Source organism: Aquila chrysaetos, chromosome 10 (genome assembly GCF_900496995.4).
Source record: "Aquila chrysaetos chrysaetos chromosome 10, bAquChr1.4, whole genome shotgun sequence".
Taxonomy (NCBI): Eukaryota; Metazoa; Chordata; class Aves; order Accipitriformes; family Accipitridae; genus Aquila; species Aquila chrysaetos.
In genome coordinates, this window is record NC_044013.1 from 34,554,343 (window position 1) to 34,580,312 (window position 25,970).

The window sequence follows — 25,970 nt, forward strand, 5'->3', positions numbered from 1 at the left end:
TCTGAAGAAAACTTTTGCCATAAAGGTTTTGGGATAATGGAGGATTTTTAGGTTTCTTAGTTATTTCAGAATTTATTTCAACAGACACTGCATCTGCATTTTTATGTGAGGAGGGGAAGGCAAAAATCAGAGATGATGGATCTACTGCTAAGAAAAAACTAATGTCAGCTACAGCATGGCTTTGGCTGATCTGGCCTTTCTGTACTTGTATTATGCTATTGTCAGGTGGACAATGTGTACTTCTTTTAGCTTACTTTCCAAACAGGAATCAGTTAATTATTCTACAGATTCTAAACTAAGAGGACATATATACCTAATGATAAAGGCACTAGGTGAATCTCTAGTCACTAGACAATGGAGGGAACACAAGGAGAGACAAGTGCAGGAGAGATGAGCAAGACAGTATTCAGCCAATGATTCTGCAATAGAATAGTAGGGGGCAAACTGCCAATTTTTAATTGATGGAATACTGACACAGGCTACCTATGAATGTGCTAAAGTCTTCAGTGGAAGTTAGGAATGAGTTAGTAAAACAGCCATCAGGGTTGGTACTGTCACAACTGATCCAGTCTTAGCACAGGTCCCTCAGAATGACAGCAGCAACCCTGAGCCTTTTTTCCAAAGCTAAATGATGCTTTTGACACTCACAGCTATGTCAGTAGCATTATAAAGGATCACAGCTGTTCTGCAAAATATTTTGCAAAAGGCAATTCAGCTGCATAAGTGCTTAGGGCAAAGAGGAATAAAACACAAGATCTTCTTAGAAGAGAGCAGCCTAGACAGAATATATAAATCTGTAGCCTGGTAAGCTGTAGTCTGCCATCTGCACACCTTCAGCCACAGTACAGAAAGATTTCTTAGGTGCTGCGAAACTTCTTTCAGGAGCAGTGCAGAGGGTTCTTGTTTGGGAAGGAGAGGGGGAGGGAGAGAAAAAGTTACATGAAACATCTTTGACAATTAAAATTCTGCTGATGGCAATCTCACACAACATCACTGGTGGAAGGAATCACTCTGGAGAAACAGTTACAGACCATAGTACTGTTGAATCTTAGACATGTCCTGGCCACTTGATGCCTTTACAGGCATTTAGCAAAAGCTAGAAATAATCATGACTCTGAAGGCAATTTTTATGCCAAGCAGAGTTCTAAAACTTGTTTAAAAAAGTATCCACATAAACAGCACTCAGGTCAGTACCAATCACCTGTCCCTGCTTTGGGGAATGAGAGAAGGGGAGGAAAAGATCGAAATCATTACCTGAATGGACTTATAAAAATCACATATTTTGGAGCTGTTCCAAAGGGCCTCTTACCCACTATTTTGGTTGGAAAGAGCAAAGAAGAAATGTTAAAGGTAGGAGGAGAATATACGAACAGTTACAGAAAATACAAGTTTTGTTAACTTGTTCAATTGTCATTCATTTGATGCAAGGGACAGATTCCAAGCAGGTTGCATGCTGCAGAACAAACTGTCTCAATAACAAGCAGCTTCCAGCAGCAGCTCTTTCCAACCTAGATAGAGCAGAAAATTTAATAACTTCTTTAAGCCCCCTGCTTTTTTCTTACTTCTACTCAGTTGAAACCATAGAAAACAACAGGTATTTCACCTGATGTCTAAGGAGAACTTTTGTTCCTTTGCTGGCCGTGTGACAGGACTCTGTGACTAATACAGGTTTTTGATGGCATGCAAAAAGTGTAATGTCTTAGCTACAATGCACAACAACTCCCTCTAGCATAAAGAAACTTGTGTTAACACCTCAGTGCAGAATTTGGTGCCTTCTGCTAGAAGAAAATTCGAGACATGCAGAAAATTTTAAGAAATCCTACTCCTTTTACATGTCCTAGTGAGGAAGTTTTATCTTTATTTAAGACACAGGGCCAAACAGATGATGGAAACAGTTTCCCTGCTTTGGAGGGAGAGCCTCCCAGGGCTGTTTCACACAGGCACTGCACCTTTGCATAACATCTAAGTAAGTCAGCAGTTCTCAGCAAGACAGAGGACAGTGCAGCTCCAGGGAGGCTCAGGCACAGCTCAGAGCATCCAACCTCCAGGCTTGGATGTTAGTCTTGCTAAAATGCAGAAAAAAAAATTAACAAAAATGAAAGTCCTCTCCCGTTACATTACAAAGAAAAGAGAGAAGCATTTGAAAAGATAGAATTAAACTAGTCAGCATGATCCTGGTAATTTCTAGGCACTGACTTTCACAAAGGAGGTTAAGAGTAGGAGTAGGAATGAGTTTGTCATGGACTTCATGTACCATCTACAGAACAGCATTTGGCATCTCTTGCTCATATGTCAAATGCATGCCTCCGCAGTATTCCAGATACAGGTCCTGATTTTTTTTTTCCTAAGAAGAATTTAATGCTGACTTAACAAAAGTGATAAATAGATCATCTGTTTACAGGGCAAATCATGAACATACCAATAGAGAAGTACTATCAAGCTGCTAAAATCTACCATAGCTGAATATGGGAAAAATGATTCTCAAGATCTTGGCCTGTCTGCCTGAATTACAAGGAACAAGCTGTGGTGTTGGGGGCATCTGGTTTGCAGCTGTCAATGATTTTAGCAATTGCAAACTTTATCTCTAGAGTTTGGCAACAGAGGTAGAATCTTGTGATTCTATTACTGATCCTCAGAGCTCTGTAAATCCAAGCTCAACACATTTCATAGTATCAGGTTACCTTGTAAAATGAATTCTTTACCAAACCCAAATCATTACCTAATACCAATATTCACAGACAATTTCAGAATTAGGCTGTACATAATATACATGTCTACATACTGTGTACAAGAGACTTGAAACACAATGCAAATCTTTATGGCAGTACGCTTATATGCAGCTTCTGAGAAGTTCTGATAAAATACTAAGGAAGGATCTGGCACTGTTTTCACGAGCAAATATCATAGAATTAAACAAAATCAAAATCATTTTATGGCCTCAAATACTGATGTGCACTTGTCACAGAACTCTTCCATCAGTTTCTGGGCATAAAGTGCTGTAACAGTAAATGGTATCTAGTGAAGATACTGCTGTACAATACATTGCATTGGTGAATTTAACTTCATCTCAGAATTTAACTTTTCGACAAAGTAGCTGGTTGCCAGAACCATGTGGCTATCATCAGTGTGATACAGTAACAGTAACAGTGTACCAGATGAATCTCAGGCTCTTGCAAGTCCAACCTCAAGTGTGCAGTGAGTTGAGAAGGCCTTAGAGAATGTTTTCAGACCTCCCAAATTCATCCTACAACGAGGCATTGGTGCAAAGCGAATTGTTCTCCCTCTAGCTGGAAGACAAATGCTACAAATTTCACCAGGTCTGCCGAACATAAGCAAGAGGTTTCAAACCAAACATTGCTACCAGGTAGCTTAAAAAATAGCCTGAAAAATGTTAAGACAAACACTTAGGACCTCTACAAGCTGATGCATCCATATCCAATAGTAAAAACCCCTTGTTGGACATGGATTCTCTGGCACCACATGAATTTCCAAAAAGTCAGTGGTATAATGGCTTTGGCTAGTTTTTACAACCAGAAAAAGTTGCTCAGTCTTTCAGAATACCAACTTTTATTTTAATTATTACAACAATTATTACACTCTTACTGAGTATCACAAGAAAGTTTCTCTATTATTTCTCATAATGGCATAAACTCTGCCCAAATTTCACTACCTGGGTTTAAGTCAGGTTTCAGAGCAGATTTTTTTTTTAAATGAGGGCGGTAGAGGGAGAAACAAAAATCTGCAGTTGCTGAATTATTCCATTTATAATAACATTTGATATTCACAGTCATTACAGAAATATTTTGCTTTATGATCCTTATGATTTACTCGGAGAATCAGGCAAGATTCATAATACTTCACAATTCACTTGCTAATATCTTCCTCAGGCTTTGACTTTAAAGTGCTGCTGGGAACTACACCACATCAAACAATGAAAGCTGGCTACACTAATCATGTCCTGTTTGGCACCTGGCATGATATTATGACAACAGATACCACATCCAAAGTCTTATGCACTTCAGAGATAAGAGCTCAAATGGATAGTTATATTTAAGTGGTTCTACAGCTACTACTGCTCACTCATGAGAGGAGATACTTACCCAAGGCCTGAGGGTATGCTGAAGAGCCTCAAAGGATTAGAAAGAGGCCGTTAACATATTACATATAAAATGATCACAACCCTCCACTCTTGAATCTGACACTGACTTTGATAGTTTCTGCTTTTGGTCATTTCAGACAACTGAAAACACTTTTTGTACTATCTACGTTTTCCAAATTCTACAGGCAAATATTATCCTGCTGAGAATTCATAGGCCTCCCTTCCTAATCTCCATGAGGCATTCTGTCTTAAATGCTACTGTCTTGTTTAGGTTAGCAGTCGTGCCTGTGACAGCTCTATACACTACCTTCTGGAGCTCCCCAGCTCCACAGAATACTTGTGTGTGTTTTGCAGATGGGGGAGGGTTGCCATATGCCAATGCAGTAGCAATTCTTGACTCACAGTCGAAAGCATCCAAAAAAGTCAGTATGCAAGATTTTCTGCCATATGGAGGAATTGTTATTTGGCCTTTTCTCTAGCTGTATCTCATTAAACAAAAAGGAAAGAAAAAGGGGAGGACATTCTTTTCTTCTTTGCAAATCTTGCCCCCGAGTTCATCTTCATTTGAAAGACAGCATTCATTTCTGGTACCTAGAAAACCAAGTCAGAGCAAAGGAAGTTGTAAGAATCTAGGTGATTGAGGACAGTGTTCTGTCCAATTCAACAAGTTTTCTTTAAGTCTTTTACGCTTTGCATATGACTTCTTTCAGGGAAGAGGGAGCAGTATTACAGAGAGCTAGGATTGGTTCTACTCAGCTCAGAAAGACCAGAGTAGAAAAAGAACTGTACCTTCCATGAAATCTGTAGTGGTGCATTACAGTAAAGCTATTTTTATTACCTCCATATACTGCAGCATTTTGAAGGTGTCACTAATAGCACTTCCCTGATCCTTGTGTGTTCTGCAGTCTGTTTTGCTCAATATGGGAGGTTTGTTTCATCTGAGACTTTGCTGGGATTTTGCCTTTATTTTTTGTATAGAAACTAATGTGGTACTAACATAATGCAGACATTTGTGTTTTAACTTTACAGAGCCGATATCATGGCTAGTGTACTAACAGGAAAGCAATCAGATACAGGTTTAAAAGTTATAAAGATATATATAAACCTCAAAGCCTCTCCGCTTCTTTACGATCTTCCTCAATGTAGAAAGAAGTCAGGAGGAAAAAACCTCCTCCAAAGACACCAACAAAAGTACACACGATAAAGCTGTACTGCATGCTCCAGAAACTCCACTGGAATGAGTAAGCATTCTTGGCCTGGATAGCATTGGAGATCTAGGGAGTGAACAAGGCTGTCATTAATCTGGGATAACATCATTCTCCTCTCTTGGTTTAAACAGATTGTTTACGGTGTGGTCCTTGAAAAGAATAAAATTAGGCAGATAGGGTCGAAAAGTCTGCTACCAGAGTTTGTCAAACCCAGTACCCAATACAGCTGTACTTCACTGCTGTCCAGCTTCCATTTGGTCAAGGAAGCTTATGTTCTTTTATACCTTCAGTGCCTCCGGTCACAAGAGTAGGAAATACTGCAACCAATATTTGTAATGTTTGGCAAACATTAACTCATTTTACCATTTTCTAGCCCATCTCCAGATAGCTAGCACAGAACAGACATTTGGCAATGACCTTTATCATTTCTTGATGTTATTCGATAACTTTATACCTTCCTAATCAGCATCAAATGGACAGAAACAGGGGGTTAGCATCAATACAGGCACAAGCAGCAACACTCATTAAAAAGGGAAGAGGTGGAAATTCATTTGAGACAAGAGTGGAGTCTACTTTTGAGCCAAAAGGCATTTGAGGAGTCATGGAGTGACATTATGGGGAACTGGGAAGAAGATACCAAGCAGCTGCTTTTTGCACTGACTGGAGGCTGAGGTTGTAAAAGCTATAAATTATACACGTGGATTTTATTTTTGTAGACAGAAAGAAAAGCTGATTTCAAGAAACTCAATAAGATACAACACTTAACCCAGGAACTTAAAATCTCTTCTTAGCATAAACAAAAAGATGAATGTTGAATACAGTCATTTTTATTCCCACATTTGTTCTTGATGGTTAGAATATGCTTTGTGACTTGAAATACACAAATAGGAGACTCTTCAACCTTCACTGGTTTAGTATGATTTTTTATGACAGTTTAGGCAGATAAGAGCATGATCAACTCTCAATGGGCACTTAGGGACCACAGTAAGCATAATGGCCAAAATAGAAACCTAATGCATTTATTTTTAAAATGCTTAATAAGAAAATCCCTGGAGTGCAGAGGGAAGAAAAACAGACTCTGAAAAAGACTATTCCCTGACTCTCCAGACAGTTTTTAAGCTAAAGGGCTAGCTGAAGCAGGTTAGCAAACAATAGCAAGACATGAATGCAGAAGATTCGGTATTTAATCAACAGCGGACAAGGGCAGCATTGGTATATTGGTTCAAAGAAGCATTCCAGAAGACAATGTTGTGCTCATTGCATAGGACCCCACTTGGACATATAGCAGTTTTATTCCTGGATTTATTGTCTCTGTTCTTTGCAAAGTTGCAAGGTTACCTGAGGTTAATCTCATCTGGATAAGCTTTTTTTGTCTTCACACTTTTCGATTAGCTGCTATTTAAGGCAACTGCATGCAAGGTACTGCATAAGAAGTATTCTGCACACAGTTACTAGCAGGATACAGCAGCACATCCAGCAGGAAGCCTCAATTCTGTCTGTGCCTCAAAGATGGCAAAGAACAGTGGGTAAGAGATACAAACATTTTCATCTTTCAGGCAGGAAGCATAAATCAATAGAAGAGTCAAAGGGAGAATGCACAAGACATATTTCAGCTTTTAAGATACCTCCCATTTTTGCATATCATATCAGCCATTTTTCATGATGCAGGGATGTCGGTTATTATGTTCCCCCATGCATGCAGCCAAATCGGTGCGAGGGCAGTAGTTTCCTAATACACACCAATGAGCAAAGTGGTCTCTTCATTTGCCAAAAAAAGAGAGCCAGCAGGAAGAACCTCTCGGTGAGAGAGGGCTGCCTTCTCTGCCAGACAGATTGCACGGTTGAGACTCCAGTTTTCACCCAGTTGAGAACAAGGGGAATCTCCTGTCTGACTGGACTAGCAGCAGCTGCGAGCACACACAGACATTTCTGTCTGGCCCTGTCTAACCCTAACACTGTTAACATGTGACAGAGAAAGAACAGATATACCTGAGGTGAACTTCTGAAAATAAACTTCCGTATAAACAAAACTTTAAAACAACAACAATTCACTCTGTCTCCCATGTCCAGTAAAGCAGAAAGATCAAAGTGGGTGATCAGTTAGCTACTGTGTGCAGAATTACTGTGTGTTAAATCAAAAATAATGAAGGAGGGAAACAACACTGACAGATATCATCCACTGGAACTAAACTAGTTGAACTGCAAGGAGAAAACAGTACTAGGCTGCTTTGTCCAGAAGCACCTAAGATCAAGTAAATGTAGGAAGGGCAGAGAAATAAGTTCTCAAGCAATATGGGAATCCAAGGTTAAGGTACTTCGAGGCCAGAGCTTTGAATGCCAAATAGTATCAAAAGGCAACCATTGCAGTCACTCTTGTTCTGATTTTCAAGAGAGTATTGACTAATAGCAAGATTTCAAACCTTAAGATTTGAACTAAGAATTTTAGGTTTCAAGATATAAAATGGTATTTGATTAATTTCCATGAAACTCCTCACAAACTTAGCAGAAAGTGCTTAAATCCAAGTACAAAAATGTATCCCTTCAAAAATGTATGAGTTTGCAAATTTAAAATAAAAATAAATTTTTACACACTGCATGGAACTACTCACACCTACAGGTATAGTATTATATTCTACACACCTGCAGTGTCACAGGACCAGAAGTTGCATGCACGTAAAAATGTTCAGAAACATGTCTTTCTGTATTCTAGTACCAAGGCCACCAATTTGAGTAACTCCTAATTTTGGACCAGGAAGCATCTACAATCTGTGAGAGTCTGTCTGTCAGATTCTAAAAGTTTTACCCTAAGGAAACTCGATAAGCAGAAAATTCACTTACAATCCCAATGAGATATGGGCTACCTGCATCTCCCAGCAAATGGCTCACCAAAATCTGCAGGGCAATAGCTGTAGACTGCCGTCTTGGTGTCACCACATACTGAAACAAAACACAACCCACAAGAAAATGAATATTAATAGAGTGATTATCATGAATGGCCAGCTACTTATATAACATTCTAGAAAGATGAATATATTCATTTTTATATATTTAATAATCAAACATTGTTTACAAGTTTGGAGACAGAGAACTTATTCTGAGCAAAAGAGTACACTGGATGTTTTGCTGAGGATAAAACAATTCAAGAAAGCAACACACAAGGGGGAATCCCTATAAAGTAGGAAAAACATGACTCCCCTGCCTCCATTCGTAGACTCACAGCAGCTTGCACAGATTCACTTGGCCACGCAATTAACAGAAACCTCCAGCCAGTAACCCTTGCAGTCATACTGATTTACTAATAAGGAGATTCAGCACTGACAGCCTCTGAGAAAAATCTCTTATGACACTGTGGCAGCAGGCATGGTCTAGACTGCTCGGGGGAAACTGGGGTACCTGGAACCTGAAGTAGCTGCCATGGCTATAAAGGATGTCAGCTGAGACCTGGCAGACCGTGTGAAGACAGAGGGAGGGGACTCAACCTGGGAGACCAGAAGGTGGCTGATGGTGCTTTGATGATAGCTCTGATGGCAGAAGTTTGCTGCTTGTAACTGGATAGCACCTGAGATATAGCTAGTCTAGTAACAATACCTCAAAATGATTATGCTTTTGAGTGCACACAGTTTAAATAACAAGTTGAAGATGTGGTGCACATCCAGAACACAGCAAAGCATCACATAGATTAGAACTATTATTTAAAATGAAATATAGTCATTTGGGGGTAATAAGGGCTTTATGTCTGTGCTTCTGAAGATCAACTGTGCCTGAAGAAGTAAAGTATGATTCTATATAATTTGTGTCTCTCTCTTTCAATAATACATTTACGCAAAAAGCATTCACAGTCAGAATGAGACAGAAGCAATTTTAAACCTTCATACATTGTTTTCCAACCACTTGCTCATATCAGAGACAAAATGCTTAATATTCTCCCAGTCTTCTGCTCCCCAACTTGATTTTTTTGGAAACTGATCTGAACATCACTTAGGGTGTCTCAAACACTAATTAATAGGGTGACTGGTGTTTTACCAAGAGACAAACTCAAGGTATATAACCTATATTGTGGCTCTATAGACACCTTTAAGGAAACACTAACATGCATGGCAAGTTGGGTTTAGAAGAAAAAAAAGATCCACTCTCACATTTAACTTATAGTTTTATTATCATTCTTTGTGTTTAAAGAGGCCTCAGAATATTAGATTAAAAATATTTACCCAGCACTAAGATGTACTTCCCCTGTACTTGGCACTGGTGAGGCCACACCTTGAGTTCGGTGTTCAGTTTTGGGCCCCTCACTACAGGAAAGACATTGAGTTGCTGGAGCGTGTCCAGAGAAGGGCAACCAAGTTGGTGAGGGACCTGGAGCACAAGTCTTATGAGGAGCGGCTGAGGGAACTGGGGCTGTTTAGTCTAGAGAAAAGGAGGCTGAGGGGAGACCTTATTGCTCTCTATAACTGCCTGAAGGGGGGATGTAGCGAGGTGGGTACTGGTCTCTTCTATCAAGTAACTAGTGATAGGATGAGAGGAAATGGCCTCCAGTTGTGCCAGGGGAGGTTTAGACTGGATATTAGAAAAAAATTCTTTACTGAGAGGGTTGTCAGGCATTGGAACAGGCTCCCCAGGGAAGTGGTGGAGTCACCAACCCTGGAGGTGTTCTAAAAATATGTAGACGTGGCACTTCAGGACATGGTTTTGTGGGCATGGTGGTGTTGGATTGATGGATGGACTTGATGACCTTAAAGGTCTTTTCCAACCTAAATGATTCTATGATTCTATGTAGCTGTATCACAATAGCAACATTAATGCCACACTAAAGCAGGTGGGTAAGGAAGCAACATTGTCCAAGACACCAAGGTTAATTACTCTTGTGAGAACGAGAGCAAAAAATACTTCAGTAGCACATGCAGTCAGGACCTGTACTTACCAGTAAGTTACAGCATTTAAACTGTACTGAAACTACAGATCCATAGCACAGATGCAGAAACAGGAAGGACAATAAGCTGTATTAGCGTAATGGCTTGCATTCAGGGGTGGATTGACAGAGAATTCCATAGCACTGCATTCCTTTCCCTCTTGCAGGCCCCCATCTGCCAGAGCTAGCACGACGTACATTCTTGGTATGAAGATTGGAGCACATACAGAATCAAAACACCTAAAAACCATTATTTTGATAAAAACCCATTCACAGAATAATGCATGATTTACATCTTGTGGTTTAAGTATCATGCCAAGCTTTTCCCATTGCCATGGTTTTCATGCTTTACATCTCTCTCTCACAAACCTATTTCTACCATTTTCTGTCATGTTTGACAAGATGTATGTGCTGCAGAGGCTTTCCCTAAACCGCAGCTCTTCTGGGGGATGCCAATGTGGATAATTTTTCTCAGCCAGGTCACCTATTTTCACAAGGCTTGTAGGAACTTGGGTCTTCCTGAGGTGTCTAACTCTTTATTAAACTTGGTTGAAATCCATGGTTTCAAAACTTAAAGACAAAGCAGTCACAGACTGTAGTAAGTCTTGTTTCCTTAGGAAGTGAGGCTATGAATTCCATTTAGATTTAACAGAGCATTTGATCTAAAATGAGAAAGAAAATAGATTTACCCTAACACAATTACCAAAATTATAGCCAACTTGGTTATCTGTCCTCTTATCTCTGCCTAGTAAACCCTCTTGTAGGCAGGGTTTTCTAAGCAGTAACATGCCTTACACCCTGCTGGAATGCCAGAAACACAGCAATGAGCAGTGACATCCTTTTTTCTACAGCCAAATTTCCTCTGTTCAGAGAGGGAGTTTCTCAAGAGCTCATATAACTTATTCCATTCAGCAGGAGCCTTTTGGTGCTGCTTACCCTATATCGCAACCAGTTTCAGTAAAGAATCAGACCACATTGGCAGTGCCCCTCTCAGCCAGAAATGGCCACAAACTTGGATACACAAATCACTCAACATCTTAAAACAGCATCTTTGCACCCAGTAAGAGTACTCTATACAATGCAGTTTTACTGAAAGTCACAACCTCCTTCCTTACTTTTTGTACACATACAGCTAGCTGGTATCCCTTTCCATTCCTAGTCTCTCCAAAGTAGGTATTTCTAACCGTGGATGGAACATCTATTTTTCATTAGGAATATTTAGATAGAGTTCTTCAAGAATAATAAATATTAAAACAGGGATGTCTTGGAGATCTCTTCAGAGTTACAGAAAACCACTTTAATGTCATGTTGCCATCACACTGCATCCAGTCCCCTGCCAGTGTAAGAACAGAGTCATGTCAGACTGGCTGATCTGGAAGCTGAAATCCTTGTCATCCATGGGATGAAGGAGCAGTCCAACAGCTCCTCCTCACTGTGGTCATGGCACACTTTGGCCTAGACTAAGGGCATGCAGTCTACCCAAGTTTTGTTTTCTCTCAGAACCTGCCTGGAGTACCAGTTGAGCATCTGCACTTTGGGAACAGGCTCTTGTACAGAAAGAGAGATAAACTACAGTAGAAAATTCTGAGCTTGGGAAGTAGACCTTGCTATGACAGACTGTATGAGACTGGAGACTGTCTGTTCTTGGCTCTCCAAGGATATCATGTCATCTGTCCTAGACTCAGATTTCCTCACTTTTATTGATAATGACAGGCTGTGTTTGAGAAATACAAATCAAATATTGTTATGCACTTAATACATTGTGGGCATTGCAGGCATGAGAAAAGATAAATGCAATTCTGCTTTCTCGGTGCCCTGCACCACTTCCTTACCACATTTATTTAATATGTCATATCTGTAACTACAAGAGACACATGACAAGCTGTAACAAGAAAAATGGAAGAGAAGGATATGAGATTTCCTATATTACGAGGCTCATACAAACTCTGCCTGTGCTATTACTCAGGTTCCTCTGCGCAATGGAAACCATATGCAAAAGCTCAAGGCACTGTAGGATTCACTAGGAAAAGAAGAAACCAAACACTCCCACATACAGGGACTTTGAAATAGCCATAGCATCCTGCCTGTCCACAGTGACTGCCCAGTTACCCACGCAGTGTCAGCGATGCAGATGACATCCTACACACTGTCAACTCCTAGGAGATCCCAGTCCAGATGCCTTGACAGATAACCAGGGTGCCCCAAACAGATATAGTTTGCTAACTCTGTCGTGCTGTCTCTTGGAGGTTTTAGAGATCCTCCTGCAGATTATGACAGAGCTGTCAGCTAAAAAAGCAGATGGAACAGACAGGCTGGTAAATGCTCCTATACCTCCCAGGGGACTTCCAAACAAAGATGGGGACATGTTGGTAGCCTTCCCAAACCCATATTAGCTTCTAGTTCCAGCATCTCCTATGCTATTAGACGCCAAAAACCTAAAAGACAGAGTCCCATTACCTCACAGATGGCAAACATAATTCATAAGGTACACTCCATGTACAGCCTCCCAGTATGCCAGCATATTGTAAGCAAGGCAGCTACAGCACTTCTCCACTTGCACATTATGACTGTAGTTGTACAGTAGATGATACCTTCATGTTTACAGCTGAATAAGAGGCACAAAGGTTGCTACATGCAATGCATCTTGATGTATTAGCCACAAAGAAAGAAAGTCCTTATCATTCAGTCAGCATCTTCCTTTGTCTTCAGCTCCACAGGTCGCAGGATAAATGAATTCCTAGCTACATTGTGTGGCTAGTAGTGCCATGTGGGAAGAAAGAAAAGTCATTTTCATGGCAAAATAAGGACATGCATTAGCAAATCCAGCCACATTATCAGATATCCTACCAGTTCACATGGGAAACAATGCAAAAGGAGAAATTACTGTCGTTATCTATGGCACCGTTCAGGCAAAGTAATACACTGAACCCATGGGTTTTCAGCAGGATGAAACACAACTCCCAGCTGAGATTGCCACTGAACAAGCAGACATCCATAAATTCAGCTGAATTCCATCATTTTTCTGATAAAACAATTAGTAACATTTAGAATTCAACAGATCCAACCCAAAGCACATTCATGGTAATACACTGAATGTCTGCTCTCAGGGGGAACACACCACTCCAGAGCTCTGCTCCACCAAACTTTTCACCCTCCCACTTGTCGCCAGTTGATGCAATATTGCTTGTACCTAAACCCAAAAGATTCTAAAATAAATACAAATGAGGGGTGTCAGTCACTCGGGAGACAAGAACTTCCTCCTCTTCTGGATTTACATGTATCCAGGATACGGCAATGATGCTCCCGATAGACTTCCTACAGGCTGCAATATGATGCAGCATTCCCTAAGCAAGCTGAGACCTGAGTGATTGAACTGAATGAAAGCACAGCTCCTTGCAAACTTTGCAGTTTGGGTTCAGAAAGGAACTGAAGGAAAGAGCTGACAGTAATCACCTGTCTTACTTTCCCCATCATATATCAACAGTATCTAACTCAGCCATGTCACCTTCCTTTTTAACAATGACAGAGGAGAGAATTGAAATGCAGAGGTAGGAGTTCAAAGAAAAGTAAATTGAGAAACATTAAAAATCCTTCAATGGTACCTCAACTGATGTAAAAAGAATGTTGCAAAAACCCAGCGATTTCAAAATAAACTGAAATAGAAGCTAATAAAAAATTTCATTTTGCACCAGTGATCGTTTTTCTGCACCTATTCACTGCTTCAAGGCTACAGCTCTTGTCTCATAGGGTAATTGTTTCTGACCATTCTTTGAGAGTCAAAGAAGAAACAAAACCCTCTTGCTGCTGGCTGAGGTTTCAAGCAGGCAACCAATTCACTAATGCTGACTGCAATTTTATTTTTTTTTTTTTATTAAAATTCCAGAGTGCAGAAAACTGTCATGTAGAGAGCAATACCATGAAACAGTAACTTGAGAACATAATGCAATAGTCAATATCAGCAGTGCTTTGTTGAAGAACCATGAAATACAAGTTGTTTCATTCCTTCATCTCAATCAGAATGTAAAGAAAGATTCTTCAAGCTATGAAGTGTGAGGATAAACAGGCTCATGTCAACAAGGCAAGGTCAAGTCAGTGGAAGCAGAATTCTGTAGTGCTTCACAGCTAGTCCCTTTTGTCACTAGACGTTGCTCAGCATTTGGCTATATACTTTCACATCCTTTTACATGGAAGAATGTAATAGAGATACTTTTATCTCTGCTCAGCTTTTCTACCAGTTGTTTTTAGTTAGCTGTTAGGACTACCAAGCAAGTTGTATATCTGAGCAACTAAGACCATACTGACAGCAACCTCAGTTGTAAATTTTCAGTTCCTGTGGGAGCAAGCAATGACAGCCTTGTAGGCAACTGTGTTTCACATGAGCCACAGGCTGCAAGTTCTCTTTACTGTCCTAAACTCGTGACATGTTATTGTGCATCACTGCATGTTGTGCTACATATTAATGAATTCACTGTGGTTCTTCTATGAAAGATTTATTATGGCAGTGGAGTTTACAGTAGCAATCTGCAAATAGATTTGAGCTCCCTTAGAGTGAAAAACTATTACATAAAATGGAAAATGCTCATGTGACTCTTGCTTAGGATCTCTTCAGCTACTGGTTTTCCATCATTAGCCAGAGGGTGGGAAACAGAGATTTCTGTTCTGCTTTGCCCTTACCTTTGTGTCTTCTCTCATTTGTTCTGATGTCTTTACACAATTTCCCTACTTTGCTTTCTGTCAATACGAGCTGCATCAGCATTTTGCCTGTGCCACACTTGTCTCAACAATCTCTGTCTCTCAGGTAGCATCCCACTTGAAATGCTTGGGTTCCAGTCACACCCACTGTTCTGCAACACAGGGATCCCACAGAAGCCTATTCTCCAAAGTAGAGAGTCTGTGCCTCATTTGTGATACAGCACTCTACTCTTTGTAGAAAAGGATAGTGCCAATTCAAATGCTTTGTTTTATGCCCATGGTAGCAACAAAAGGACTGTCAATCATTTTAATAGCTCTGGCTTTGGTACTTAAATCAGCTTTCTGCAGTCTGATTACTAGATATGAACAAGGCAGACCATTTCCTTGCTTATTTGACTGATAAACTACATTCAGCTTGTTCATACTATGGAATTTAAAAAAAAAAGTCATATAAACTACTTCATAAGACTGTGATGATCTGCATAGTTCAGTGATAGTAACAACAACAATATCTCTCCCACGTTTTACACAGACACTGATTAGTGACTGTGGAGCTACAGCATAAACCAAAGGTTACCAAATTTTTCCTTTGAGTAAAAACTTAAGTACATTGAAAAATTACTAACCCTAAAAGCCTTTGCAGTGATAAAAAGAACTAGCTCCTCATTGATATCTAGACTTACTGTGCCACAAGATGTGTGCTTTTCACATCACTCCTTTCTAAAGAAAGTTACTGATAACAGAATTCGAATGCAATAATGCACTGCTATTCTTTGGGCTTGTGGTGTCAGTCCTGGAATCCCCAAGAGTCTCATAATGCCTAACACTTCGGCAGTGTGGCACCACTTATGAATTTGACTTGCAAGTGCTGGAATTTATCTGTACTGTATTCTGGAATAAAGGAACAGTTCACAGATAAATAGTTCACAGAATGATGAACTGTAACGTATTAGCTAACTTCAGTTTACAGAATATTGACTTTCCCTTAATTTGGATCATCTTTTCAAACCTCTGGAGCACAAAAAATCTCTGATTATAGACAGAAAGTGACCCTCTTTCTGGTGCAGACCATTTTCTGGCAGACATCCAACAACACAGAGCTGTACAGAAAATCCGAACTAGTGTGTGTACCAGAAGCACTAGATAGTTCCACTTGCATGAGTTTCATCCAAATCAGTACATCTCCTTTCTGGGCTTACAATGACCTTGAACTACTGCACCACCATATCTATGTTGTTACTGGCACCTTTGCACAGCATGTGACATGTGATTACATCCCTAATGTTAGCAGGGTACCAATAAGGGTATTCTTCGTAAGAGTTCATTCTTCTCTTCCTAGAAGGTGGAGGTCCTTGTGGCCACCAAGATGCGGGCTTATGAACAATATTACGTTGAGAAAAGTTGAAAAACTCAAAATAAGGAAATAGTTTCACAAGCACTTACCAACAGTATGTCTGTCACAACAGCCCAGTTTACAGATAAAAACAGTTCTCCAAATGCAATAAAAATCTGCAAAAAAGAAGAAAGCAGTGATTATACATACTGCATTGACCTTTTTTTGTGAAGATGAAGGCAGGCTTACTGACTATGCTCATCTATTTAAGAGTTGTTGTACATACCCATCTACTTATAAATTAAACATCTCTGTCTATGCTTACAAACACTAACTTTGTCTTAAAAGGGGGAAAGGAACCAGAGAAGGTATGTGGGTTGCTTTGTGCCACAAATCCTCAGCAGAAAAGCCAAAAGAGGAAACATATACCACCCTCCCAAATAAACTGTAATGAACTACTGAACCCAAGAAGAGGAAAGCAGGAGCCTCTGAAAAGAAACATTCAGCATAGGTTTAAAAAGTGCTCAAAGATCTCCCTTTGCTCGGGTTTCCACGTGAAACCAATAGAACATCTCTATGCCAGTACGAGTACTCTTAAAGGCTCCTTCAGAGAGATAACTTCCAAAATGAAACGGACTCCAAGAGACAGGCAGCCTCAAAGCCTTAGTGCCCTGTGGGAATTCCCTAATTCAGCACAGATGGAGACCCAGCCATCAGGAAAAGGGGTAGGGCCCCCAACAGTTCTTACACCTGTGGTCTTAGAAAAGATTAACCCTTTCAGCGAGCCCTTGACATAGATTTGAGCAGGCTATACAGACTAATTGACACTTGAGGAAAACATTAAAGCTACGTTATTAAGCTGGAGCAGTTCTAGAAGGCAGAATCTATTTAGTGACACAGGCCACAAAGTCAGATGGCACCTAGGAAATAAAATCCATTATAACAACAGGTGCCAGCATCTTGTTCGGTAAGGTCTTGGTCAAGATGTTGTATTTTGTTGATGAAAACACAATCCTAAGAAAGGCACAGTGGCAAACTATCAGATGTTTTTAGAGGGGTAGCTTACATTCTCCTAAGAAGAACCAAACCTACTTTAAATCCCCCTATGATACCCCTACCTCCTCTGTGTTTCTTGCCTATACTGTTCATGTGTTTTCTTCTTCAAACCAGTCTGGAGAAAAAGTTCCTTGAAGTACAGAGTTATTTAGTATAGACCTTTACCCAGACATCTTTTCCTTTAAAATGCTTTATATAGGTTTTCTAATTTGCAGCTGAATCTATTCCTCCATACATAATTGCTTTTCTTTAAGTTTTATAACAAATATCACTTGTTTCACCTACACCTTGCCTATGTCTTAGCTCTTGGATTTATGCATCCCACTATCAAAGTCTTTCCACTGATACAACCTTGGCAGACCTTGCCCTTGCAAGAGGCAAAACGCAATCATTCTTCTTCAGTTCCACGACTGTTGCAATAACAGCCTATAGACTACAGAAACCATGCTACATGCCACTCTTAGGTGGAAGGCGACACACCTTTTATTAGAGAACTTCGGGCCAAACACAAAATGAAACATTAACATGGGTAGCAATATAACACAGTTCAGCTTTTTGCCAGGCCACCTGGCAATAAGGACTACCAATGTCAAAACTTGCAGCCACCAGCAAATATTAGCCCTTCATTGTCTTATTTCAAGCTAATACTCTGAAATCTCTTGGAAGATCCAAATTCATCAAGGACTTTCTTTTTTCCCCTGATTTCATACAAATAAACTTTAAATGTGCTATTGCTTAACTTAGAATTGCAGCCTGTGAAGTGGTCAAAGCAGTACTCACAGAGGAATTACAGGCAAATGCAGAAGTGCAGTTGAATCCTGCTATACAGCGATAATGGCATGAACTTCTGTAACTTCTGTCAGTTGTGCCATAGCTAGCAAGAGATAGTGCACATTAAAGTGAAACAGGAAGGAGACAAAGAACAAAGAGTTTTATTTAAATCCTGGCTGATACTTCAGATATAACAAGATGCAAATACAACAGTTAGAGCAGAGTGTTCTGGGAGTAGGAACTTCCAAACTGTTCCTACATATCATCAACGGAATAGATGACTACCTGCCTTTATACATCAAATGAGAGATTGGTCTATCTCCCTTATAGGAATCTTGTAATGTTTAGCACTTTTAAAGTGTTGTTTCCAGTTTTTCTTTCTCTTCATGCTTTATCCAAGTTATTTAGTTTCTATAAGCCCCTAAGAACAAGAGCATGTCATGCCTAGTGCAAGAAAAGAAAGTAAAATTCATCTTTAGGAAACAAGTTATGCTCTCAACCTAGAGTTTGAAGGAATAGGAATTGATGAAAAATTATCCATGATAAGAAAATGTCATATTCAGTGGCGAAGGCCTCATATTCCATAGAGTAATTATTTCACACAGAATTGTGTTAACATTAGGGACATAACTTTGTTAGCTTTTCTTTTCTTTCCTAAGGTCTTGTGTGGATTGCAGTTGTAGGATCACCAGAAAAATTTAACCCAGACAGTTTTGCAAGGTAATAAACTATTCTATGGATTTTATCAAGGTATTCTGTCTAAAACCAATATCAATTTTATACTCTCTCATGCAGAATAAATGCAATATGGTTGAATAGCTGGCATACTAAGCCATCCAATTGCAGAACAACTGCAATCAATAAAGAGGAGAGAGTTGTATGTTCTTTTCCCAAAACAGGTGGAGACATCCTGGAAGTACTGTACTTGGTTAGGGAGAAGGGCTGAGGATGGCAGGAAAACAATAGAGCAATGCTCTATTTAAAGTGTATGCTTCTGTTCCTACCATCTCTCAATATTCCTCACACTGTCTCAAGTTCTTATTTTAAATTAATATAGAAAAGGTTTCCATTAAATTTGTGCAAACATGTTTGTGGCATACCCATTCTAATCTGCTAAGTGTACCTAGAAAAGAGTGAAACGTCGTATTTTATTGCTTCTCCAGGATCCCCAGCTTTTTTAACAGACAACACTTAAAGTTGGTCTCCAAAGGATAAAACCAGAATAACACCCCAAATTTTAAGGGGATTTTGCATTGTAGATGACTTTTTACATTCATACCTAAAGCTAATATGAAGACAATTAGATTGTAATCAGTGTCAGTGCCAAACACACATTCTGCTTTTAAACAGTCACATGCCTCAACAACAAAATAGGGAATCAGTATGGCTGGACCATATGTGATCAATGATTTCTGCCTTTTTGAAAAGAACCACACCAGGCAGGTGTATCAGAGACAAGAGCTGCAGAATGCCTCCTTCAAAGGCAAGTTACAGGTCAAGACTGCATCCTGATACAGCATTATCATCAAAGATAAGTCTGGTTAAATCCAAGTTACCGCAACACCAAATATTGTCCAATGTTCCCAGTCACAGGGTTCAGTCATGACTTTCCAAAGCCCCTGCTGCACTGCAGAGAGCACACATCTTTCATCTTGTTTTGGAGACAGGAACAGATTTAGACAGAGCCTCCTCCAAGATAACAAAGCCAGGTCATTTTTCTCTGTCTTTTTAAAGTTAGTCTTTGAAATCAAGAACTGGATGTCCAGAAAGAGAAGTCTTATTACATTTCAGTTCACCTTCCCCAACAGAAACCTTGGAAGTCCAGCCATATTTCCAGGTTAACTTGAGAATTCTTGTGCTTTGAAACATTTCTTCCAGCTTTGGCCATAACTGATTAAACCTGTCTTGTTCCCTTTCATTATCCACTCAAGACAGTGGAAAGCACCATACAGAAATTACTGTAATTGCACATTGATGCATGTATGCTTTTTTGCTTCAGTAGCTTCCACACTGTGAAGTGACAGAGACAGGTTTGCTAACGTCTGTGTGCCTGAGTAGACAGTGACTGGAAAGCCAGTTTCCTGCTAGTGTCCTACACAAATGGAAGATTTGTTTCAGTGGGGCCTTCAAATTAGATGCACCAGCTGGCACGCCACTCCAATTCTCATACCAGTATGTCTAGTGTCAGATCTTGTTTAGAAAGCAAGGAGAGGCACGGCTGGTGCCAAAGGCGGCAATAGTTAAGCAGCTGTAGTGGTGAAAGTACTAGAAGAATCAGGTGCTTAGATTACGTACAATTTATTACCACTGCACATTGTTGACATTACATGTTGGAACACCTGAATCAAACACATCAAACAAAAGACAAAATGGCAAAGTCTCTGGTTAAAAGACCAACTGGTCTGCCCATGGGAAGAAACTTAAGGAACACAGTTACCCCAGTTCAGAATTTCCTCCCAGATAACACACTGCTAGAAAACAGAATGCTCTTTGCAAGAAGAGAAAGATTTTAAACACATTTCTTTTTATCAGTCGTAATAAAAGTTGTATTTTGGTAATTCATAACCAATATATTGATTCATTCATCTAACACAGACTGGCAAGTGAAAGTGTTGTTCTCCACCTTTAATGACAAAAAAAGAACTGAAGAACATACTCAGAGCAGGACTATGTGGGAACCTGAGAAGCAGAAAAAGAAAATGGCCAATTCTTTTGGCACTCAGATCTCCATTCTTGAATCTAAAAATAATCTTCGATTTCCCATTTTGCTTTGTGTACACACACTCAGACATGCAAATCCATTTGTTTTTTCCCTTGGTGTAAAGGCATTTTTCCACAGGAATACACATTCCTGAGGAGTCAAAAGGAAAACCTCTTTGAATAACTGTTATTCTTAGAAGAAAAAAAACATGCAAAAGTACCCTTTTGCAGAGAACTGTTGATTACTGTAATTAACTTTACTTGGATCCTCTTATTTATGTTAATCATGGTAATTGTGGCTACAGAGACACAGGAAAAATCTTGAAGTCTTTCCCTAGCTGTTAGCAGATTATAGTTAAAATAAGGTTTACATTCAGTTCTCTCTCACAGGGAGTTTTTGGAACTATTCATCATTCCTAGTAAGTTTCTGGTTTTCCGTTTACTGAGAACAGAATTTAAGTGATTTATACTTCAGTTTGGATTGCCAGAAGCTTGACTTTGAAGATCAGCTAGTGATTTGGGGCTTTGAAGGTGATGGCTAAATTATTCTTAGCAAGAACTGTGCATATTGTACAGTCACAACCACACCCATCTTTAAAGATTCAGAGAGCAAAAATAAATAAGAATACTAAATTAGTCACATAGCATTAAAAATTAACATAAGATTCAGACTTTCTTTAACTACATTTTTGGATGAGGGACACTCTAGCTTTATGCAGCTAGCTACATAGGCTTACTATTCTCTTCTTTAGTGTGGGTGGACTCTATAGTTCCTGAGGTCCAATTTATAATGTTCTGACTGACTGCTCTTTTTACCGGGCCAAGTAATGCACAATGCGGGTCTCACAGGACAGACCGCAGCTGCAGGTAGTGTTAGAGCAACATGCACAGTGCTTAGGTGGCAGACCACCTTGTCGCCAGTCACTGAAACCTCTTAAGGGTCCAGAAGATTGCAGAGAATTCTGCAAAAGCCACCGCTGTCCTCCTCCTCCCGCTTCCCTATCTCCCCAGGATCCCAGAAGACATTTTTCTAATGATAGACAAATTGGCACTTACAAAAGTGGAAAGGATGTTCGTCTGGGCCACCATCAGAGCTATGTAGAGACACAGAGCAGAAACAAACATGCTTGTGGCACAGATCAGAGGATCAGCTTTATTGTTTATCTTCCTTAATCTTCTTGCAGCTTCTGCCCCAGTAATGACACCCAAGATTCCCGTCCCAATGGTGATGCCTCCAAATATTAGGCTGGTGACAAAGCAAAGGATTCAGTTGAGCATAGTAAGACCATACTGTGGAAAAAAAATTGGTGTTAGCTTATACCTTTAGTTTCAGAGGAATTTTTAATAGGGTACCTGAATTTTATTCCACTTGATCTAACCCTCCCACTCCTCCTAAATGGATTTAATCCCAAGCCTCAGTTGAAGCTATGCTTCTGCAACTGAGGCTCTATCCTGTGGAGCAGGTATTTTCTCATTTAAAGAGCAGATGTTATGCACCCAGGCTCAAGGATGATTCTTCTCAGTATGACCCGGCTTGGACATCCAGTGATTTAGAGGAGATACAGTCATCTAGGTTACCCTGTGAACCAATCTACACAGTCATCCCTAAAACACGAATGGAATAACTCTGCATCACAATCTGCTGTCTTGGAAGAGATCCTATCACATGGAATAATACACATCTAAACTATAACCCTCTAGTTAGCACAGCTGAGATAAGTCACTTCTCTGACTATGGGAAACATGCACCACTTCCCAGAAGAGTTCAAAGAATACTGAATAGCTAACTACAGGGAGGTCCATGTAGTATTTTCTGAACGCAGAATTTCAAATGCCACTCAGCTTTGTGTGTCTGCAAATGCAAGTGTGTTCTCCAGGAATGACAAGTTCATGTTTTAAAAGTATGTGTTTGAATAGCTTAGAAGATTCAGCTTCCAAAGAGACTTCCATATATGCTTTTCTCTCTGTCCCAAATGAGATCCTAATGACAAAGCAAGTCTCTTGCAACAAGATGAGTGGTGCCACTGATTGTTTAATGCATCATAATTCTCCTGAGGCAAACAGGGACAGGAGCATTGTGTTCTGAGCACAAGTGCTTCTAAATATTTCAGAGTGCTATATGGTGAGTTCTTCACATTTTCCTAAGCTTCCTCTGACTGCAAAGCAAAGTAACCAGCTAGGATATGATCTATTCCTTTAAACTACAGTGCATCTGCTTTTAGATTTCTTTCTGGCTTATTAGGAAGAACTCAATAATTCTATAAGAAAAAAAAGAAGTATTGCTATATAAGATAATAAACTTTAAGCATATTTGTACTCTCCCTGTAAGTTCTTCAGGATTCTGATCCATCACTCACTACAGCTTGATAGTGGCAATATAGATTGTCAATAGGCAGAATAACTATCTTAGAGATTTGTCCGGGAGAGGCAAGTTCCGAGGTGACATTAGTTAGATGACATTGAAACATTCATGGAATTGTGTTTAGAAGATTAATGTGTTGTAAACTGCAGCTGAAATAAACCTACAGCTGGAAGAAAAGGGAACAGCCAAAACTAAATCCAAGCATAGGTCAATTGACAGGGAGTAGGAAAGTACAGAAGCCTAGTCCTAGGGAAAGGCGACTATGGGATCTTTTAGGGTCTGAGAATGTTCACTTATCTATCTGATCTGTTCAAAAGTGTCTGCACAAAGACCTGAATAAAAACTTTATACTTCCTATTTATTTACCTTGAAAGAATTGAGACCTGAGTCAGCTGTGGTGCCATTTGAATTTGTGCTTCCAGGGAATCTAAGCGACACAACCCTGATCCTTAAACAAAGCCTGCAACTGCTGAACAGGCAGAAGGGAAAAACGTCCTTGAAGTAGCCCTGGGCAGGTCTGGGAATGTGCAGCTTAGTTTTTCCAGCACCATCAGCTACAGGTCTGACATGGTTGTTTATATTATGTTTTTTACATCCTCCTGGACTAACAGTCTAAAACTGGCCTTATGCTGCTTCTGGCACGAGCTTATGCCAAGGTTATTTTTAAAGCATCCTGTAAGAAGCAGTACATGAGGTTAAACTATCAGGTGCTCTATTTTACTTCCCTGAAGACCATGTCTGCTTTAGCAACACTACTGTGGAATAATAATTCAGGTGGATTAGAAAACAAAACATAGGCTAACACCTTCAGCTTAATACAGGAAGTATTTAAACTGTATCTGTTAACAGATACAGCTGAACAACTGTTCAGCTTCCCTTCTCTGCCTGCCCTGAGCCAGACTCCTGAGTTCACTCCATTCCTCTGCATTATTCGCTATTAAGTAATGTGCCAATGGTGGCATCCATGGAAGGACAATTGCATTTCCCATTGAGGTACTTGTGGATGACTATTCAGTCTATCCAGTAACACTACAACTCAGAGACCACTTTTGAGTTGACTTGGTTATTCCATTGCAGAAAAGCAAAAAACCCAGTTACCAGAGGACACACTCAAGATATGATTATGGCTTTTCCCTTTAATTGTCTTTACCTGGAAAGACAATGTAGTAAGCAGTTAGTTCATGGAAATCCATAGTGAAGGCAGAGACTGAAACCAGATTTGGGATTCCTCCAGAAGAAAGGTAGGGACACTTGTACGGAGGCCACTGGAGGGAGTCAGTACATAGAAGAGAAGTGTCCCAGTGGTACTGTTATTGAAGGTAGCCATGAAGACTCAAGAGGAACACTGAATACATTTTTCTATTCTGGATAACACACCGTAAGGAAAAAAATTCTCTTCCTAGCTGGGGAAAAGTAATCTCCAAAAAGTTGTATTATGATTACTTCAGAGTCCTCTCCTGTTGTAAATTCCCCTTGTCCATCCAACATTTCATACTTATTCATGAATCTTTATTGGTCTGGACAGCCTCTGTAAGTGGAGGTCTGCTGGCAGTTTCTCATAAGACCAAATTATCCTGTTTTGATGTAATGATATGATACTAGATCAACTGTATCAAGCTTGCTTTATGCTGGGAGTCACAATGATCTGGCCAATGTGGCAGGAGTTTTAAAAACAGACTAACAAGAAGGTAATAGGATATAAACATAATTAAATGAGTACTTAAGTAGCTTGGGGTGCACAGTCAATTGTCAACTGAAGTCCCCTTGCTAAAGCTGATCTTTTCCCTGCAAGTGTTCCTGTTACTGCTTCTTTCCACTTTACTTAAATAGGACTGGCAGCATCATTCCAGTTAACTGAGTGATTATAAACAAACAAACAAATAGGAGTGTCTCAGCATACCTGGAAGCAACTTAGTCTAACATTCACACCCAACTGCCTTCACAAGAAGTGTTTGCAGTCACACCCTACCTTCTGCCTTTAGAAGCAAACTGTGACTTAGCACTGTGCAGTGTTTCCAAGTGTGTTTCCACAGTCATGCACACCTCACCTGTTAGATGAATTGCATGATTCTTGGAGGCATGGTGATACAAGGCCCTGGACAACCTGAGCCCTGTAAAGAAACAGCGGTACCCACATTCCCAGGGCTCCAGTAACAAAGGCCATGGCAGTCAGACCCAGCGAGGACCAGACAAAACTCCAACTGAAAGTTAAAAGAAAGAAATGAGAGATCCTAGAAAGAATGGGGCGTGAGGAAAAAGGGAAAGCCTACCTGCAATATCGAGGATTTCATCAATAACAATTCATTCAGACATGTTATAATGAAAACGTAATCCCTTGAAGATAGGAATTTTGATGAGGCTTTATCTATGAACTTCAACAGTAAAGTACTAATTAGACCAAAGAGTATGACCTGATTTCATGTTAAATCCCAGTCCTGGTCTCTTGCATATTCAATTGCCAACTTTTGCTAAAATAATTGCTGTGAAATTTGTGATAGCAGAACTACAACAATAGAGAGTGGGCAAGAATTTAATGGCTTAGAAGCTAAATGAAAGTGTTCTATGTGCAAGTCTAAATGCCTCAGGATGGTTTTACATTGTTTGTGTAACCAGTATAAATGAGAGTAACAGCTGGGTCTTTCAAACTGTTAAGATGCAGTGGCTGAAGCACTCCTTAACTCTACCTGAGTAAGTAAAAATAGACTCTCAGTCTGCACAGACAATTTTCAGACAAAAGGAGAAGCATTTTAAAAAAATGTCCAAATCTTGGTCTCCTTCCTGCCCTATTCTAAGAGGAAATTAACTTTTTACTGGTTTCTTTCTAGTTAATAGTTTAGGAGAAA

At 39.8% G+C, this 25,970-nt stretch overlaps 1 protein-coding gene across 3 annotated transcripts in view; it reads right to left on the reverse strand.

The window, feature by feature from the left end:
* Positions 1-4,502: 4,502 nt before the first annotated feature.
* SPNS3 (sphingolipid transporter 3 (putative)) overlaps positions 4,503-25,970 on the reverse strand; it is a 30,137-nt gene continuing 8,669 nt past the window's right edge. The window contains exons 7-12 of one of the 3 annotated variants that reach the window (XM_041126889.1): positions 25,176-25,238; positions 21,822-22,011; positions 16,349-16,414; positions 8,146-8,244; positions 5,205-5,373; positions 4,503-4,690 (exon numbers count right to left, since the gene is read on the reverse strand). In XM_041126889.1, coding sequence (XP_040982823.1) covers positions 5,206-5,373; positions 8,146-8,244; positions 16,349-16,414; positions 21,822-22,011; positions 25,176-25,238 — 586 coding nt within the window. In that variant the 3' untranslated portion in view covers positions 4,503-4,690; position 5,205. Of the gene's footprint in view, positions 4,691-5,204; positions 5,374-8,145; positions 8,245-16,348; positions 16,415-21,821; positions 22,012-25,175; positions 25,329-25,970 lie in introns of all 3 variants that reach the window. The other 2 variants (XM_030029168.2, XM_041126890.1) reach the window with 2 other exon arrangements.